Source organism: Bos indicus x Bos taurus, chromosome 21 (assembly GCF_003369695.1).
Source record: "Bos indicus x Bos taurus breed Angus x Brahman F1 hybrid chromosome 21, Bos_hybrid_MaternalHap_v2.0, whole genome shotgun sequence".
NCBI lineage: Eukaryota > Metazoa > Chordata > Mammalia > Artiodactyla > Bovidae > Bos > Bos indicus x Bos taurus.
The window spans coordinates 68,401,705-68,418,161 of NC_040096.1; the positions used below are offsets into that span (position 1 = coordinate 68,401,705).

Genomic DNA, 16,457 nt, shown 5'->3' on the forward strand with positions numbered 1-16,457 from the left:
GAGCGCTGAAGAATTGATGCTTTTGAACTGTTGTGTTCGAGAAGACTCTTGAGAGTCCCTTGGACTGCAAGGAGATCCAACCAGTCCATCCTAGAGGAGATTAGTCCTGGGTGTTCATTGGAAGGACTGATGTTGAAGCTGAAACTCCAATACTTTGGCCACCTGATGTGAAGAGCTGACTCATTTGAATAAGACCCTGATGCTGGAAAAGATTGAAGGCAGGAGGAGAAGGGGACAACAGAGGATGAGATGGTTGAATGGCATCACTGACTTGATGGACATGGGTTTGGGTGGACTCTGGGAGTTGGTGATGGACAGGGAGGCCTGGCGTGCTGTGGTTCATTGGGGTCGCAAAGAGTCGGACACAACTGAGCGACTGAACTGAACTGAACTGATCTGAGCCACAGTCAACTCCCAGTCTTGTTTTTGCTGACTGTATAGAGCTTCTCCATCTTCAGCTCAAAGAATATAATCAATGTGATTTCCGTATTGACCATGTGTAGAGTCATCTCTTGTGTTGTTGGAAGAAGGTGTTTGCTATGACCAGTGCGTTCTCGTGGCAAAACTCTCTTAGCCTTTGCCCTGCTTCATTTTGTAGCCCAAACTCAAACTTGCCTGTTATTCCAGTATCTCTTGACTTCCTTCTTTTCCATTGCAGTCCCCTATGATGAAAAGGACATTGTTTTTTTTTTTGGTCTTAGTTCTGGACGGCTTATAGCTCCTCATGGAATCGTTCAGCTTCTTCAGCATTACCGGTTGGGGCATAGACTTGGTTTACTGTGATACTGAATGGTTTGTCTTGGAAACGAACAGAGATCATTTTGTTTTGGTCATTTTGGCAGGATGGCATGAAACAGGATAAAATTGGACCCTCCCCTGTCCATATTCTGCTCCCCCGTCCATCCATATTCCCCCACCTGCTCAGTCTCTCACTCACAGGAGCCCTGCTCTCCTCCTCAAGGAGCTGCCTAGGCCGGGGTGAGGCCGTCTCAGATGGAGGCCGATACTCAGGGTCCTGGACCTCAGCTGGGAACAGAGACGGGCGCTTCTGCCCCACTCTGCCGAGAGTCATGGTCCGGGAATGTGGTGGGGCTGGGGGCAGATGGAGTCGCCCCGGCTGCACCTGTGTGAGCATCCACGCTTGCCTCTGTGCTCCTGCCCGCTGCTTCCCACACTGTTGACTGTGGTGCGGTGGGTCCTGCCCTCTGCAGGGCGCCCTGCCTGCCTGCCTGCCTGCCCTGGGCTCGCCAGCAGCGGGAGGCCCGGGACTGTGTCTCTTTGGGTCTCCTTTGTGCACATGGAGGCTGAGGTTCGGCAGCTGGGCCAGTGCTGTGGCCGCTTGTGTCCTTGGCACCTGCGTCGCACGGGCTTGGAGAAGCCCGTTCACCGGGTGCCCCGGGCTTGGAGTCTGGAGCTCAGTGAGGCCTCGGCAGCCAGCGCTGTGCTTTTCCCACAGCTTGTTTGTAGGAAAGCAGCTCTAGTCGGGTGTGGATGTTACTGTTGGAGGTTTGAAGAGTGTACGTTTTGTCCGTGTACCTTCTTTGTATGGCTGTAATGTGGTAAGTGGAGAAGGCAATGGCGCCCCACTCTAGTACTCTTGCCTGAAAAATCCCATGGACGGAGGAGCCTGGTGGGCTGCAGTCTGTGGGGTTGCTAAGAGTCGGACACGACTGAGCGACTTCACTTTCACTTTTCACTTTCATGCATTGGAGAAGGAAATGGCAACCCACTCCAGTGTTCTTGCCTAGAGAATCCCAGGGACAGAGGGGCCCAGTAGGAGGCTGTCTGTGGGGTCACGCAGAGTCGGACACGACTGAAGCGACTTAGCAGCAGCAGCAGTGTGGTAAGTACTGGTGGCTGGGTAAAGTAGAAGAGCGCTTAAGGTAAAGGTTAAACATCAAGAATGTTTATTCAGAGTTAATTGACTAAACAAGATAATTTGTCATACTTACATTAGTAGAATTGTAATAATGAAACAGATTATTTAAGTAGTAACTGACTTAATTTACTCTAAAAATTGGAAAAAAGTTTGTATTTGTAGCTAACTTCTCCTGAAGTCTTTTTCTAATGTGTTCTGCACACAAACAAATGCTATGTCTTTTATACAGTACTTGATAAGTAAAATTGTTAAACAAAAAAGCCTTCTTATTCTTGGTGAGAAACTGCAGCATGGCTATAAAATAGATCTTAGGGAAACTGTGATACGATGTCATGGTGGATACTCTGGGGAGATGCGTTCCCAGTGACGGCCTCTGCCATGTGAACGCTGTCAGCTCAGACCGGTGGTCCTGACCTCACCGGGGGTGGTGGGTGTGGCTGAACCCCAGTGTTCCGGAGAGGCCACCTGAAGGGCAGTTTTAAGGTGCCTGGGCTCCCTGGCTGTGCTAACCCAACTGAGAGCAGTCTAGTCACCCCCAGAGCCTTGGTGGCTGTGATACAGCGGCTGCTGTCGCCGGTGCAGACGAACTGCTGCCTTTCCCTGGCTCTGGTGGTCTTCCCGGGGGGCTCAGTCCTCGGCTCTTGAGGGCGGTTGACAGAGGGGACGGGAGGCTTCTCTTGGCTCTGCGGGCATTTGGAGCACCTTTTCCATGTCTTCAGAACAGATGTCCTGCCCGACGATGGGCTTCGGCCTGTGTGCACCCTGGCTGCTCCACTGCTCCAGCGACGGGTCAGGGCGGTGCTGGTGGGGGCTGTGTGTCGGGGCTTGTTGTTTAGCAGGCGCCCGGACCCTGGCTGCCAGCGATACCGTGTTCATTTGGGGTATTTGTTACGAGTTCCCTTGGTGAGCCTGTCTGGTATTCCAGCTTCCCTTCTTCCTCTTTCTAGCTTTCTCCCCACCTCCTGGAGGAGCCAGTGATAACCAGGGCTGTCTATGAGGTTGCCATCTCCCTGATTCAGATGTTTGATGACTTGGACATGAAAGAGAGTGGGTAAGAGATCCTCCAGTGGGCAGTGAACTTCAGTGGGATCGGGAAGTCTTTGTTCATTATGAAGCATTTTAATGTTTTTTTAATACTAACTGTAGATATCTTTTCAGTGGTCACTCTATATATTTTAAAATTAAAGTTAGTATCTAACAAATGTTTTACTGGAAATTTCTATTTTAAAGTAGCTAAAATCATACTAAGTACAGTTTTAGGGCTGACAGGTTTCAAGCTGGAAACTGTAGGCTGAAGACAGACACGCAGAGGTCGTGCCCCACACGCCCGAGGTGAAACTCGCAGGATGCCGTGGGAGAGGCTGTCGAACGCTTTCTTGGCCTTTGATTCCATTTATCCCAAAGCTCTATTCCTGATTCTAAGCAGTCGCCCATTGTCATCCAGACGCTTGTTCATTGACTGGCTCTTTGAAACCTAGAAGGTATTTTCCTTTATGGGCAGTTTTAGGTTACAGGTGTGGTTAGAGTCTTTCACGATACTGCACTGCATTAAAACCTTTTACCATTTACATATTGGAACGGCAAGCAGAATATGGATTCCGCCTCCTCGTGGTAGCCAGCCCTCGGCTTCTGGGAAGGCTGTCCTCTGTGGGCCCGAGGCACGCACAGTCCTTCTCTTTAGTTGGTGGTTGTGTGGTGTGAATGTGCAGGAAGCATCAAGGTGGTGTTTGTCCTGCCCTCTTGCCGTGGAGGGAGGCAGCCGTGTTCCGTGCCTTCAGAATAGATTTCCTGCCGACACTGCACTTGCGTCTGTCTGGATCCTGACTCATCCGCTGCTCCGGCAACAGGGCCAGGGGTGTGCCAGGACCACGTGTGCGCTGGGGCTTGAGCAGTGCTTGGCACCCGAGTTGGAAAGTACAGCTTATGTGCAAACGAGGACTACTTTAACTGTTTTTAAGCTCCCGCAGTTTTTTGTTATTTTTATATGATCAGTGTGTTTACACTTACTCAAATACATGTCATTTTATGCATCATTCTTTCATCTTAGACTTTCTTAGATTGTTTCCATTCTTCCCAAAGCATGTCCTTCAGAAGTTTGAGTCTGCTGGTAAACCTCAGTTTTTATGTGGCTAAAAACGTGTCACTCTCATTTGAGAAACACAGTCTTGTTAAGTGTAGAATTTGGTTGCTATTTCTCTCCTTACTTGTACTTTTTCTAATTTTTAGTTTAAATAACTTTATTGATATGTAATTTACATATATCAAATGCACCCATTTTTATTGTTCTCTCAGATATTTTATGATATTTTCCCATGATCTTCTGGCTTCTCTTATTCTGGTGAGAACCTTTTGATTCAGCCGTTCCTTGCAGGTAAATGTATCTTTGCCTGGTTAACCTCCAGTTGCGGTCCTGGTCTTTGATACCCTGTGGTGTGATTGCCGTGAAGGGGTGTGGCTGCCTTTTCATGAAGCTGCGTGAGGCTCTGTGGACTCGGGGAGCCTGAGTGGTGCTGCCCACAGCCCTCCATCCAGTGGCGTCGCCTGCTCGATTATCTGTTTTCCTTTGATCAGCTTCAGTAGTTTGTGTCTTTTAGGACTGTGTCCATTTCATGTCCATTTCTAATCTGTTGGCTTTTGGTTGTTTGTGGTTCTCCTTTACAGTCCTTTTCATTTCTGTAAAGTCAGCAGTGATGTCTTCTCTTTCATTTCTTTTTTTTTAATAGCAGCACCTTATTTTATTTTTTAACAGAAAGTAGCTTGATTAATTGTTCATCTTGGCTGTGGGGTCTTAGTGGCTATGCTGAGGCTGTCTCTGGTTGCGGAGCGCGGGCTCCTCCTGTGAGTGCAGGCTTCTCTTGCTGTGGGGCACAGGCTCCAGGCACATGGGCTTCAGTAGCTGCCACACGTGGGCTCAGTCATCGTGGCGCATGGGCTTAGCTACCCCGTGGCATGTGGAATCCTCCAACCCCAGAGGTCAAACCTATGTCCCCTTCATTGGCAGATGGATTCTTATCTACCTCGCCACCAGGGAAGCCCCTCTTTCCTTTCCGATTGTAGTAATTGGACTCTGTTTTTCTTTGGTCAAAGTAGGTAGATTTGTCAGTTTGTCTTCTCAAAGAGCTAGGTTTTTGTTTTTCTGTTGCTTTTCTTTCTCTATTTCATTAATTTCCACTCTAATCTTTTTTTTTTTTAATTCTTGGAAAAGCCAAGAAACAACAGTCCCTGCCATTCCTGGGAATAGTAGCCACAGAGAAGGAGGCGGGGTGAGGGTGTAGCCCAGTGGCTGCAGCTCTGTGGCCCTGCCCGTTCCTGTCATGCTCTCATTGCCAAGCTGAAGGTTCCCACTCTTGTTCTTATAGGTCTCTCCAGCTGGGGTGTCAGCAGGGCAGGGAGCGGACTGTCTCGCTGCTGTGCCGGCCTGCATGCAGGAGGCCTGGCACCCGGGCGGGCCGCGGGGGTTTGTGGAGGAATCAGACTTCTGAGTTCACACGAAGTAGACGGGCTGATGGAGGCAGGAGGCGAGGGGATGGTTTGAGATCTTGGTCTATAAAAATGATAATTGTTTCAGTTCCTTATAAGTTTAAGTTTCGTTTGTAATAGTTTTTCTAAATCTCTTGTATTTTGAGGGTCTAGATTACAGTAACTAAACATCAAAGACTTTTGCTGATGATGAGTTTTAATGGAACAAAGTAGTCAGGAGGCTGGAGGCCTCTTGGTTCCCTGTGGGGCTTTGGGCTGTGTCTCCCGTCCTGGGGCCCCGTGTTGTCTTACATAAAGGACAGAACGTTGCAGGGGGTGACCTGGAGGTAAGAGCCTCTCACGGTTAGAAGCCTGCACTACCAGGACCCTAAAAAACCACGGCTGCTTCACCTTGACTAACGTTTGTGCACCTCACCTGTTAACAGGGCCAAGACCCCGTCAGGCAGCCCGTTTCTGTCAGAGCGGAGCAGCGTGCTGGTATTTCTGCCAGGTGAGTGCTGTCCTTCCATGATGTGGAATCGTGCTCAGGATGGAGGCTGGTTTGTGTCTAGCACATATGGTGAAATATGGTTATTTGTAGAGCGGGTTTACTGTGGGACACTGGGGATGGGAATGGATGGGGTTCTTAGTTTGACTTCTTACTATAACCCTTTGTGTTGCTAAAAACATTAATAATGAGTTTAATGTTATTTTTGAGGGCAGTCTGACCCCCTTTGGGAAAAAACCGGCTATGTTAAGTTTGCTATTTTTGAGGTAATTGTCATCCATCTGGGAGTTGGCGATGGACAGGGAGGCCTGGCGTGCTGCGATTCATGGGGTCGCAAAGAGTCAGACACGACTGAGCAACTGAACTGAACTGTATTTAAAGTTTATTAATAATAACGTCATTATTGTAATACCATGAAAATAATCAAGGTAGTCCTCAAGTTCTTTTCTCTTCAGTATTTGAGAAAATAATTTGTTTAAGATACTTGACAATGTGCAGTTCAGTTCAGTCCCTCAGTTGTGTCTGACTCTTTGCAACCCCATGGACTACAGCACGCCAGACTTCCCTGTCCTTCACACCAACTCCCAGAGTTTGCTCAAACCCATGTCCGTCGAGTCGGTGATGCCGTCCAACCACCTCATCCTCTGTCGTCCCCTTCTGCTGCCTTCAGTCCTTCCCAGCATCAGGGTCTTCTCTGATGAGTCAGCACTTTGCATCAGGTGGCCAAAGTACTGGAGCTTCAGCTTCAGCATCCATCCTTCCAATGAGTATTCAGGGTTGATAACCTTTAGGATTGACTGGTTTGATCTCCTTGGTGTCCAGGGGACCCTCAAGAGTCTTCTCCGACAGTTTTGAACTCCACAGTTCACAAGCATCAATCCTTCAGCGCTCAGCTTTCTTTATGGTCCAAGTCTCACATCCATACATGACTACTAGAAAAACCATAGCTTTGACTAGATGGACCTTTGTTGGCAAAGTAATGTCTCTGCTTTTTAATATGCTGTCTAGGTTTGTCATAGCTTTTCTTCCAAGGAGCAAGCATCTTTTATTAATTTGACAAGATTAATTTATGTTAAAATTGTACTTTTTCAACGTGATGGTTTTTTAATGACTTTTTAATCAAGTGATATAGCTTGATGAAACCTTATGACAGTCCATGTATTTTTCTTGTTGTTGGAAAGTAATATATAGAACATGTGGGTATTTGTGCTATTTGGTGGAGAACAAAAAGCATGAATAAAGGTAACTTATTTACTCTGGAATACAGCATGTGGGTTGAAAGCTCTGATCACGTTTTGCTTAAGTTGGTATGGATTAGTTTTGTATTTACTGATTAGTTTTGTATCCAGAAGACAGCCGTCGGCTGGCAGTGGAGTGGAGCTGCATTTGCCCATATAAATACTTGTTAGAGGTTTCTGTGTGCGTAACGTTGTGGGAAGAAAGGGCCGGAGTGGAGCCAGGGCCGCGAGCCTAGAACACCCGACGCGAGGTGCGTGCTTCCTCGCCGCTGAACGTCACCGGAGCAAGCTGTCTGCGAGTGACACCTCACTGCTGAGTCTGTTGTCTTTCTGTTACATGTTTATGTGAGTTCAGGTCTGACAGTATGCTCACTTCATTGATTGATCTTTTGGGAATGGTTCTGTGTTAGAGTTTTTAGGGCTGCTGTAACGAAGGCTTAGAATGGCAGACATTTATTCTCTGGCTGTTATGGAGACTGGAAGTAAAAATCAAAGTGTCTCAGGGCCCTGCTCCCCCTGAGGCTCTGGCTGGACTCCTCCCCGGCCTCTCCCTGCTCCTCCTGGCAGGCAGTCTTTGGCCCGCCCTTGGCTCGAGGCTCTGATACTTCTCCTCCTGCCTTGACCGTTACACGTGTTTTCTGCGTGTGTGTCTTCTTACAAGGACAACAGTCCTATTGAAATAAAGGCCCCGTCTTCTCCAGGGCGACCTCCTCTTAACTAATTAGGTCTGCAGTGATGCTTTATTTGCAAATAAAGTCACATTCTGAGGCACTGGGCTTGGGGCTTCCACATCTTTTGGGGACACACAGTTCAACCCATAGAGGTTCAAATATTGATAACTCAGGATGTGGCAAAATCACATGCAAACTTGATATATATCAATGAGCATTTCTGAACCTAATAAAAAAGATGTAGCACATCTTTGTGACCAATACTTTTTAAATATTAGTTTTTGATTGTAAGATTTTTGCATAATTAACGTAAGGCATTTGGAAAACCAGTGGAGGGGCAGGAAATGTGAAGCTACTCATAGGGCCAGCACTCACAGGCGCCGCTGTTGGGGAAAGGAAAGCATTGGAAGAATACGCTGCTTCTCAGTTTTGAGTACTGGTAGAGCCGACTCATTGGAAAAGACCCTGATGCTGAGAAAGATTGAGAGCAGGAGGAGAAGAGGGCGGCAGAGGATGAGACGGTTGGCTGGCATCACCGACTCAATGGACATGAGTTTGAGCAAGCTCCAGGAGATGGTGAAGGACAGGGGAGCCTGGTGTGCTGCAGCTCACGGGGTTGCAAAGAGTTGGACACGACTTCGTGACTGAACGACAGCAAAAACAGTGTTGCATACTTGTCACTTGTAATACTGATGTATTTAGGTGAAGAGGATAAAAAAGTCAACTAAAATGAATTGGTAGTACCATCTTTGAAAAAGATGTCGTCTTAAAGGTTGTTTTTTAGAAATGAATACAAATCTCTTTTTTTCTCCTCCACTATCTTTCTTCCCTAGGTCTGGGTGAAATAAACTATATGCACGAACTTCTCACAAACATGGTTCATAAAAGGTGTGTTTAAAATGATAACCTGTAGAGTTTTACTTGTAAAGCATTGTGTTGTTTCTGCCCTCAATCGTTTTAATTATCTTAGTGAGTAGTTACTCATTTTCGTATATATTTTCCATTTGTGGATGTTTTCTTTCTTTTACTTCTTTTCTAGGTTGCAGGTCTATCCACTCCATTCAAGTGTGACTTTGGAGGAACAGAACAATGTGTTTTTAAGTCCAGTGCCCGGGTACAGAAAGGTGGGCTGGCTGGGGTACCCGTTCTGCACTCTGAGTACCTTCTCCTTAGAGACCCTGCTGATGAGAGCGTGGTGGCCCAACGGGTGGCGGGCTCTGTAGCTGGTGGTTAGTCGCCCACACGCGTGCGTGCTGATGAGCCAGGTGTATGATTTCATTTTGCCTTTGTTTTGTAAGTCAGTTTGCTAAGGTTTGTTATTTCCCCAGCCTCAGGGCGTTGTCCCTGGCACTGCCCTGGAGATTGTGGTCAGAGCCCACACTCTTGATCCTGCTTAAGAGCATTTCTTTAATCCTTTATGGTGGGTGATGGGATTATCTTATCACAGCCCTTCAAGTGTGGCTTCAGATCATCAGGGGCCCCGAACGTGCAGCCCAGCCCCTTTGATTCCAGGAGAGGGTCTGAGTCTCTGGGGCAGCCTAGGCCTTGCCAGCAACTCAGGGCTCTTAGGCGCTGCGGCCCTCCCAGGGCCTCTGCCTTGAGTCTGTTGTGCTCTGCGCCCCCGGATGATTCCAAGGCCCCTGAAGCTGCCGAGTCTGGGGTCAGGAGAGCTGTCTTCGCCCCGCTGCTTGCCCACTGCATTTGTGCGCCTGCTGTGCGCAGGAGCCTGGGTTTCTGGTGAGGACTCCGCCAGACTCCTGAGAGCGAGTCCACCAGGAAAAGCTGTGCCTTTACATAGAGGTGAAGGGTTAAGAGCGCGTGTGTGGAACTGGACCGATGACGCGAGGCTCTGTCCCTTGCAGGTGTGTGCCTTTGGGCACCTCGCTTCTCCCAGGCTTAATTTTACTGTTTGAAAGTAGAGGCAATAAAACCACCTTGCAGAGCTGTTAGGAAGGTTACTTATGATAATATCTGTCTGTCCTTGAATTGTGGTGCTGCCGGCCCGACACAGGTAGGTGTTCAGTGCCCAGACGCCAGTGCTGCAGGGCGTGCTGCTGTTTACTGAGCGCTCAGTTCAGGCCGGGAGCAGTTCTGAGCATTCTGTATTTATTAATTCAAATAATCAGGTGGGTATTGCTGTAATCTCCATTTTATAGATGAGAAGAATGAGGTGAGTGGTCCAGGGTCCCACACTGGTGTGGAGCAGAGCCCCCTGCACTGACTCCTCCTCCTCGCCTCACCCCCGAGACCCTTGACCGATTGTGGACTTTTGTGTAAAATAGAAAAATGGCTAATTTTAAAATTTGAGTCCAGTGTTTTTGCCTTTCAGTGATTCTGAGTTGCTTTATTTTCGCTTTGCCTGATGCCTTCCCATACGTGTGAGCGAGTCAGGTTGCTCTTTTTGTTTGTTTGCCAGATCATTCTGTCCACCAATATCGCAGAGAGTTCTGTCACGGTTCCAGACGTCAAGTACGGTGAGGTCCCCATCTCCCCCAGCGTGGCCGGGCAGTCGTGGCCTGTGTGTCCTCGGGAGGCCCCTCCCCGTACTGTCCCCTCCCTGTTCTGGAGGTGCAGGCTCCATGCTGTCCTCCGAGCACGTGCATCCTTCCACGTGGGCAGCCTCTGGGCATGGTTACTTATACAGGAAGTGAACCGGGGCATGCCAGGGGCTTGTGGGCAGTAGAGCGTTGGGGCTGCCCCGCCGGACATCGTGACTGGAGGGAGGACCCCAAGTCCTCCCCGTTGCTGAGGGTGGTTGAGAAGGACCCCGAGTCAGTACAGGGGTGAGGGCACTCAGGCTGGGCGCCCACGTGTGTGTCCTTGATGACTCTGTGAGGCTGTGGGTTCATGTTTGAGAGCCAGAGGGACTTCCTGGCGGTCCAGTGGTTCAGATCGTGCTCCCAGTGCAGGGGGGCGTGGGGTGCGTCCCTGGTCGGGGAACCAGATCCCGCACGCGGAGCATCACAGCCAAGAAAAAGTTTGGGAGCCTGACACGTGCCAGACAGTGTTCTCGATGGGAGGCCTGCAGGATGGGCCAGACGTGTTGTCTGGTGAGAGACGTTGGTAGGTAAAAAAGTGTGTGGTTCCAGGTCGAGGTGGATGTTACATAGGACAATCATACAGAGAAAGGGGTTACCGTTAATTGGGAAGAATGACCTTTTGGTTGGGGCCGTGGGGGCCCCCTCTGTGAAGAGGTGACAGCTGTGGGGGGCTTGACTTGGGGGTGCCCGAGTGTGGAGGAGCCGCAGGGTGCTGGCGTGGGGCCAGGCCAGCAGGCCGTCCCAGGGCAGGGAGACAGTGCCAACCACAGGGTGACTGTTCTCCTGACGCGGGGGCGGGCGGGCACTGACAGACGGGCGATGAGATGAGTAACCACGTGCCGCCCAGTGGGCTGTGGGTGTCCGGAGGGTGAGGAGCGGGCAGAGGGGCTGGGGGCCTGTGCTTGGTCAGCAGGAAAGGCAGGTCGTTAGACGAGAGGCAGGAGGAAGCTGCTCCTCAGATGGACAGACCATGGGTCCATGTGTGGGGATTAAGGGCTGCTGGGGAGGGTTGCAAGACAGCGGTGGGGGGACCTCCAGTTCCAGAGAAGAGGCTGGAGATGGAGCCTGAGGGGATGTCGGGTGGGGGCACGGAAGGCGAGTTGGGTGGAGGATGGGCACAGGACGGGGTCCTGGATGCCGCCTGCCCCATGTCTGGGAGTGGAGGTCCCCGCGGGTGATGGTGGGGGGAGTGTCCGGGGCCTGGTGGAGCCATCAGGACGGGCTGGGAGCACATGGTGTCGTGGACGTGCAAGAGGGTCTCCTGAGGCGGGTGGGGGCGGGGTGGGCGGGCAGGGCACTGAGGAGGGGCGCGCACGTGCGGCGGGAACAGACCCTCTTCCTGCACGGAGCCTGCCTGCTCTGTGCTGGGCCTGGGGCATGGGGAGAGCGGCACGGGCCCTGTCCCCGGGTGTTAGAGGGGAGGACCCTGACATGGACATGGAGCAGCCGCCCCCAGCCCCCTAGCATGCACGCACGTGCACGCGCACGCGCACACGCACACACACACACACACGGCTGAGACCTAACTGTACACACACACACACACACGCACACACACACACACGGCTGAGACCTGACTGTACACACACACACACACACACACACACACACACACTCAGGGCTGAGACCTGACTGTACACACACACACACACACACACACACACACACACACTCAGGGCTGAGACCCGACTGTACACACACACACACACACACACACACACACTCAGGGCTGAGACCTGACTGTATACACACACACAGACACACACACACACACACACACACACACACGGCTGAGACCTGACTGTACACACACACACACACACGCACTCAGGGCTGAGACCTGACTGTACACACACACACACACACACACACACACTCAGGGCTGAGACCTGACTGTATACACACACACACACACACACACACACACACACACTCAGGGCTGAGACCCGACTGTACAGACACACACACACACACACACACACACACACACACACTCAGGGCTGAGACCCGACTATACAGACACACACACACACACACACACACACACACACACACACTCAGGGCTGAGACCTGACTGTATACACACACACACACACACACACACACACACACACACTCAGGGCTGAGACCTGACTGTATACACACACACACACACACACACACACACACACACACTCAGGGCTGAGACCTGACTGTACACACACACACACACACACACACACACACACACACACACACACACTCAGGGCTGAGACCTGACTGTATACACACACACACACACACACACACACACACTCAGGGCTGAGACCTGACTGTATACACACACACACACACACACACACACTCAGGGCTGAGACCTGACTGTATACACACACACACACACACACACACACACACTCAGGGCTGAGACCTGACTGTATACACACACACACACACACACACACACACACACTCAGGGCTGAGACCTGACTGTATACACACACACACACACACACACACACACACACTCAGGGCTGAGACCTGACTGTACACACACACACACACACACACACACACACACACACACACAGGGCTGAGACCTGACTATCCCCGCTTCAGCTGTGCTTCTGCGTGGCCGCGAGTCCTGGGAGGCTGGGGCGCAGCCCACACCGGCTCCCTGTGCTGCAGGGGCTCTGACCAGCAGTCTTCTTTCCGTCCGGACGCCCAGTCCGTAGGAGGGGAGAGCATGGCCACCGCTGCCCTGTCCTGGGCAGTTGGGAGTGGCTGGTCTTTTCCAGAGGCTGCTGTGTGTACATCAGTTCTAAAGGCTGTGTGTTCCATAAATCGACTTATCCCTCTGCACTGTGATTGTCACGGTTATTTCTTGCTAGCCTAGCCTGGTATTTACATTCCCTTTTTTATGACAGTTATAGATTTTTGTTTGACCAGAACTCTGGTTTGTGATGAAGACACGAATTACCAGAGTCTGCGGCTGAGCTGGGCCTCTAAGACCAGCTGTGAGCAGAGGAAAGGTAAGGTGTTTGTGTTCCAGCACAGCCCCGGGGCCTGGCGACACTCTGGGGGTCCTTTCAAGGTTTTTGCTCTTTGTATGTTTAGTCTTAATCAGAGATTACCTTTATTGGAACCAGTTTTACGTATAAAGCAACAGCATCTCACAGCATCAGACTCTGTTTCCATGCCCGACCCTCCTCTCCACTGAGCAGCTGAGTGTGTTGGCATGCCCACCAGGAGTGTGTGGTCACCTTTCACAGTGCCAGGGTACGAAAGCTGGCACTCACGTTCTCACCTTTGAAAGCTTGCAGCTTGAAGGGTTGTATGTAGAGGACTTCCTGTGTTTCCCCCAGAGTGTATTTTGTCTTTTACTCCTCTTGACAGGGTATTTCGTAGAGAAAAAGTCACATTTTGGTGTGGTTTGGGTTGTATCAGCTTTTCTTCTTATGGATCATGCTCAAGATTCAGATAAGAGCAGTTCGCCTAGCCTGGACTGTGAGGGGTTTCTTGTGTTTCCTCTGGAGTCACATCGGCTGGTTCTTGCCTCCGTGTCTCTGATCCACGCAGTCAGTTCTCGTCACTGATGTGCGGTTTGTCTGGATGCAGTGTCCCCGCGCCGTCATCCTCTGGTGAAGGGCGTGCGCACCTCTGCGCACACCACGGGCTGCGCTTGTCTGGGGCTGTTTCTGCTTCTTCATTGCGTTCTCTCGTCTGTTTTTCCTCCACCAAGAACACACTGTGAGACTTAACATGAAGCAGATGGGTTCCTGCCCCTCCATTCTTCATTCTCAAGGTTGTTCTAACTGTTTTGTTAGGCTTTGCCTTTCTGTGTAGACTTTAGAATGATGTTGTGTACGCATACACAGAAGCTGCCCCTGGTGCTGCTAGGACTTGGTTAACCCTGAACACGAGTTTGTGGAGACCTGAGTCTGCCTGTCGCTGAGTGCGTGTGTCTCCCTTGTTTAGGGTGTCTTTGACGTCGTCAGCCAGCATTGTGTTATTTTCAGCAGACAGACGCTGCATGTGATCTGCTAGAAAGTGTTAGTCACTCAGTCATGTCATGTGATCTCATGGACCGTAGCCTGCCAGGCTTGTCTGTCCATGGCATTCTCTAGGCAAGAATACCGGAGCGGTTTGCCATTTCCTTCCTCAGGGATCTTCCCGATCCGGGGATCGCGCCCGGGCCTCTTGCGTTGCAGGCACATTCTCACCCTCAGAGCCACCAGGGAGGCCGTTTTGCTAGATCTGTGTCTAAGTGCTCAGTTTAATTGGAGGGACTGCAGTGATTGTGAGGGCGTTGTTCACGCGGGTTTTCACATGCTCGTTTCTAGTGTATAGACGTGGTTTATTTTCTGTGCTGCTGTTGAGTCTGGTGACTCACCGATTTCACTTGTTGGTTCCAGGAGTTGTGCGTTTGGTTTTGTCATTACCTTGGGATTTCCCGCGTGCAGTCCTGTCGTCTGAAGATACGCGGGTGGGGTGGAGGTGGAGGCAGAAGCCTGGACACTCCCCTCAGTCTCCTGGTGGCAAGGGGGGCGGATTCCCAGGTTGGTGGGGCAGAAAGGGCAGGGGTCCAGGCTCCACAGGCACCTCCCTGGCTGCCCCCACTTTTTAAAAGCAAGTATTCATGAAGAAGCCCCCTCCCCGCCTTCCGCGCTCTCAGATTTTATCCTATTTTTGGATAAAGCAGTTTTCATTGTGCAAGCGATACCATCGCAAGAGAAGAGCCATTGATCGGCCAGTTTCCATGGGCCAGGCCTGCTTCTGAGCTCTGCACACTCAGGTCATGTGAAGTCGTCATGAAGGGCGGACGCTTCCGCACAGGTGTGGGGACAGGGCACAGCCAGCCCATCCGCTGGGGGAAGCGTGGCTTCTCTCGCCAGCTCGATTATCAGTGTAAACTATGTGTTTGCAGGAGAGGTGTGGTGTTTATAATGTTCTGATTGCCGTTGCATTCTGGGGCCAATGTGGTAGTCTTTGGAAATGTGCATTTGATACTGTACTGAGTACAAGTTAGCACTTAATTTCTGTGTATAAGGTTGCTTCTAACACTGACCTATTCTGAAGTTTTTACTGACCTGATTTGGTAGAGGATAACAGAATTTTCCTTAGTACTTAATGGTTATTCTGAAAAATGTCTTTATGCTTATGTTAAAGTAACTAATGCCAGCATTTGAATGTTCCCCCTTTGAAGGCCGCGCTGGACGGGTGTCTAAAGGATACTGTTACAGACTCGTGCACAAGGATTTCTGGGACAACTCCATCCCCAACCACGTCATCCCTGAGATGTTGGTAATGAACTTTGGTCATCTTCATAGTTGGTTTTTATGGGCAGTTTTACCCAACAGTCTGAGGAGTATATTTTGAGTGTCATATAATTTTGACCCTGGAAACATCACTTGTGACCAGGGTCGTCTTGAATGCCAGCACTGGCTTCATCGCCTGGGCCCCAGGCCCCTGAGGGAGTCGCGCTGTGCCAGCGGATGGCCCGAGGAGCGCTGTGCCCAGCCGCCCCGTGCGTGCCTTCCGTCTGTGCCTTCCATCCGTGCCGTCGCCACTGCCCCTGCCCTCCCCTCCTCGCTCTCTGACCCCCTCCATCATCCGTCTTCCATCTGTCTCCCGCTCCTCCTCTCCCGCATCTCTCCATCCCTGGTCTCTGTCTCTCCTCCGCCCAGCCCTCTGCCTCTTTCTGTTTTCCTTTCTTAATTCTCTTTACCTCCTCTCTTGCACTGCTTCCTCTGGAGTACTAGTCATGTGAGTAGGTGAGTTGATTTACTGATTTTTCTGTTTCTAAACTCAAGTTCTCTTCTTTTCAGCGTTGTCCGTTAGGAAGCACGATATTGAAGGTGAAGTTACTTGACATGGGTGAGCCCAGGGCTCTGCTGGCCACAGCCCTTTCTCCACCTAGTCTGAGCGACATTGAACGCACCATCCTTCTGCTCAAGGAGGTAGGACCCTCCCATACTTGTTCGTGGTGGGAAAAGCTAAGATTTTGGGGTGAATTTTATAGGTTTCACGATGTGGATATCTTTAAGGTATTTTGATGGTTGTGAACAGTGCTTGCTTGGCTAGGCGCTCATGACTAACGGCTGACTCCAGGTTTATATAGTGGTTCAGACCAGCTTTGTTAGCCGCTCCTGCGCTCTCGCCACCCGTCACCCACCCCCACAG

General features: G+C 50.6%; 1 protein-coding gene across 3 annotated transcripts in view; it reads left to right on the forward strand.

The window, feature by feature from the left end:
• Nucleotides 1–16,457, forward strand: part of TDRD9 (tudor domain containing 9) — a 110,598-nt gene that overhangs the window by 41,585 nt on the left and 52,556 nt on the right. For all 3 annotated transcript variants that reach the window (XM_027521517.1, XM_027521516.1, XM_027521515.1), the window contains 8 exons: nucleotides 2,827–2,930; nucleotides 5,785–5,849; nucleotides 8,589–8,643; nucleotides 8,795–8,879; nucleotides 10,172–10,229; nucleotides 13,202–13,306; nucleotides 15,481–15,578; nucleotides 16,103–16,234. In XM_027521517.1, coding sequence (XP_027377318.1) covers nucleotides 2,827–2,930; nucleotides 5,785–5,849; nucleotides 8,589–8,643; nucleotides 8,795–8,879; nucleotides 10,172–10,229; nucleotides 13,202–13,306; nucleotides 15,481–15,578; nucleotides 16,103–16,234 — 702 coding nt within the window. The remainder of the gene's footprint in view (nucleotides 1–2,826; nucleotides 2,931–5,784; nucleotides 5,850–8,588; nucleotides 8,644–8,794; nucleotides 8,880–10,171; nucleotides 10,230–13,201; nucleotides 13,307–15,480; nucleotides 15,579–16,102; nucleotides 16,235–16,457) is intronic.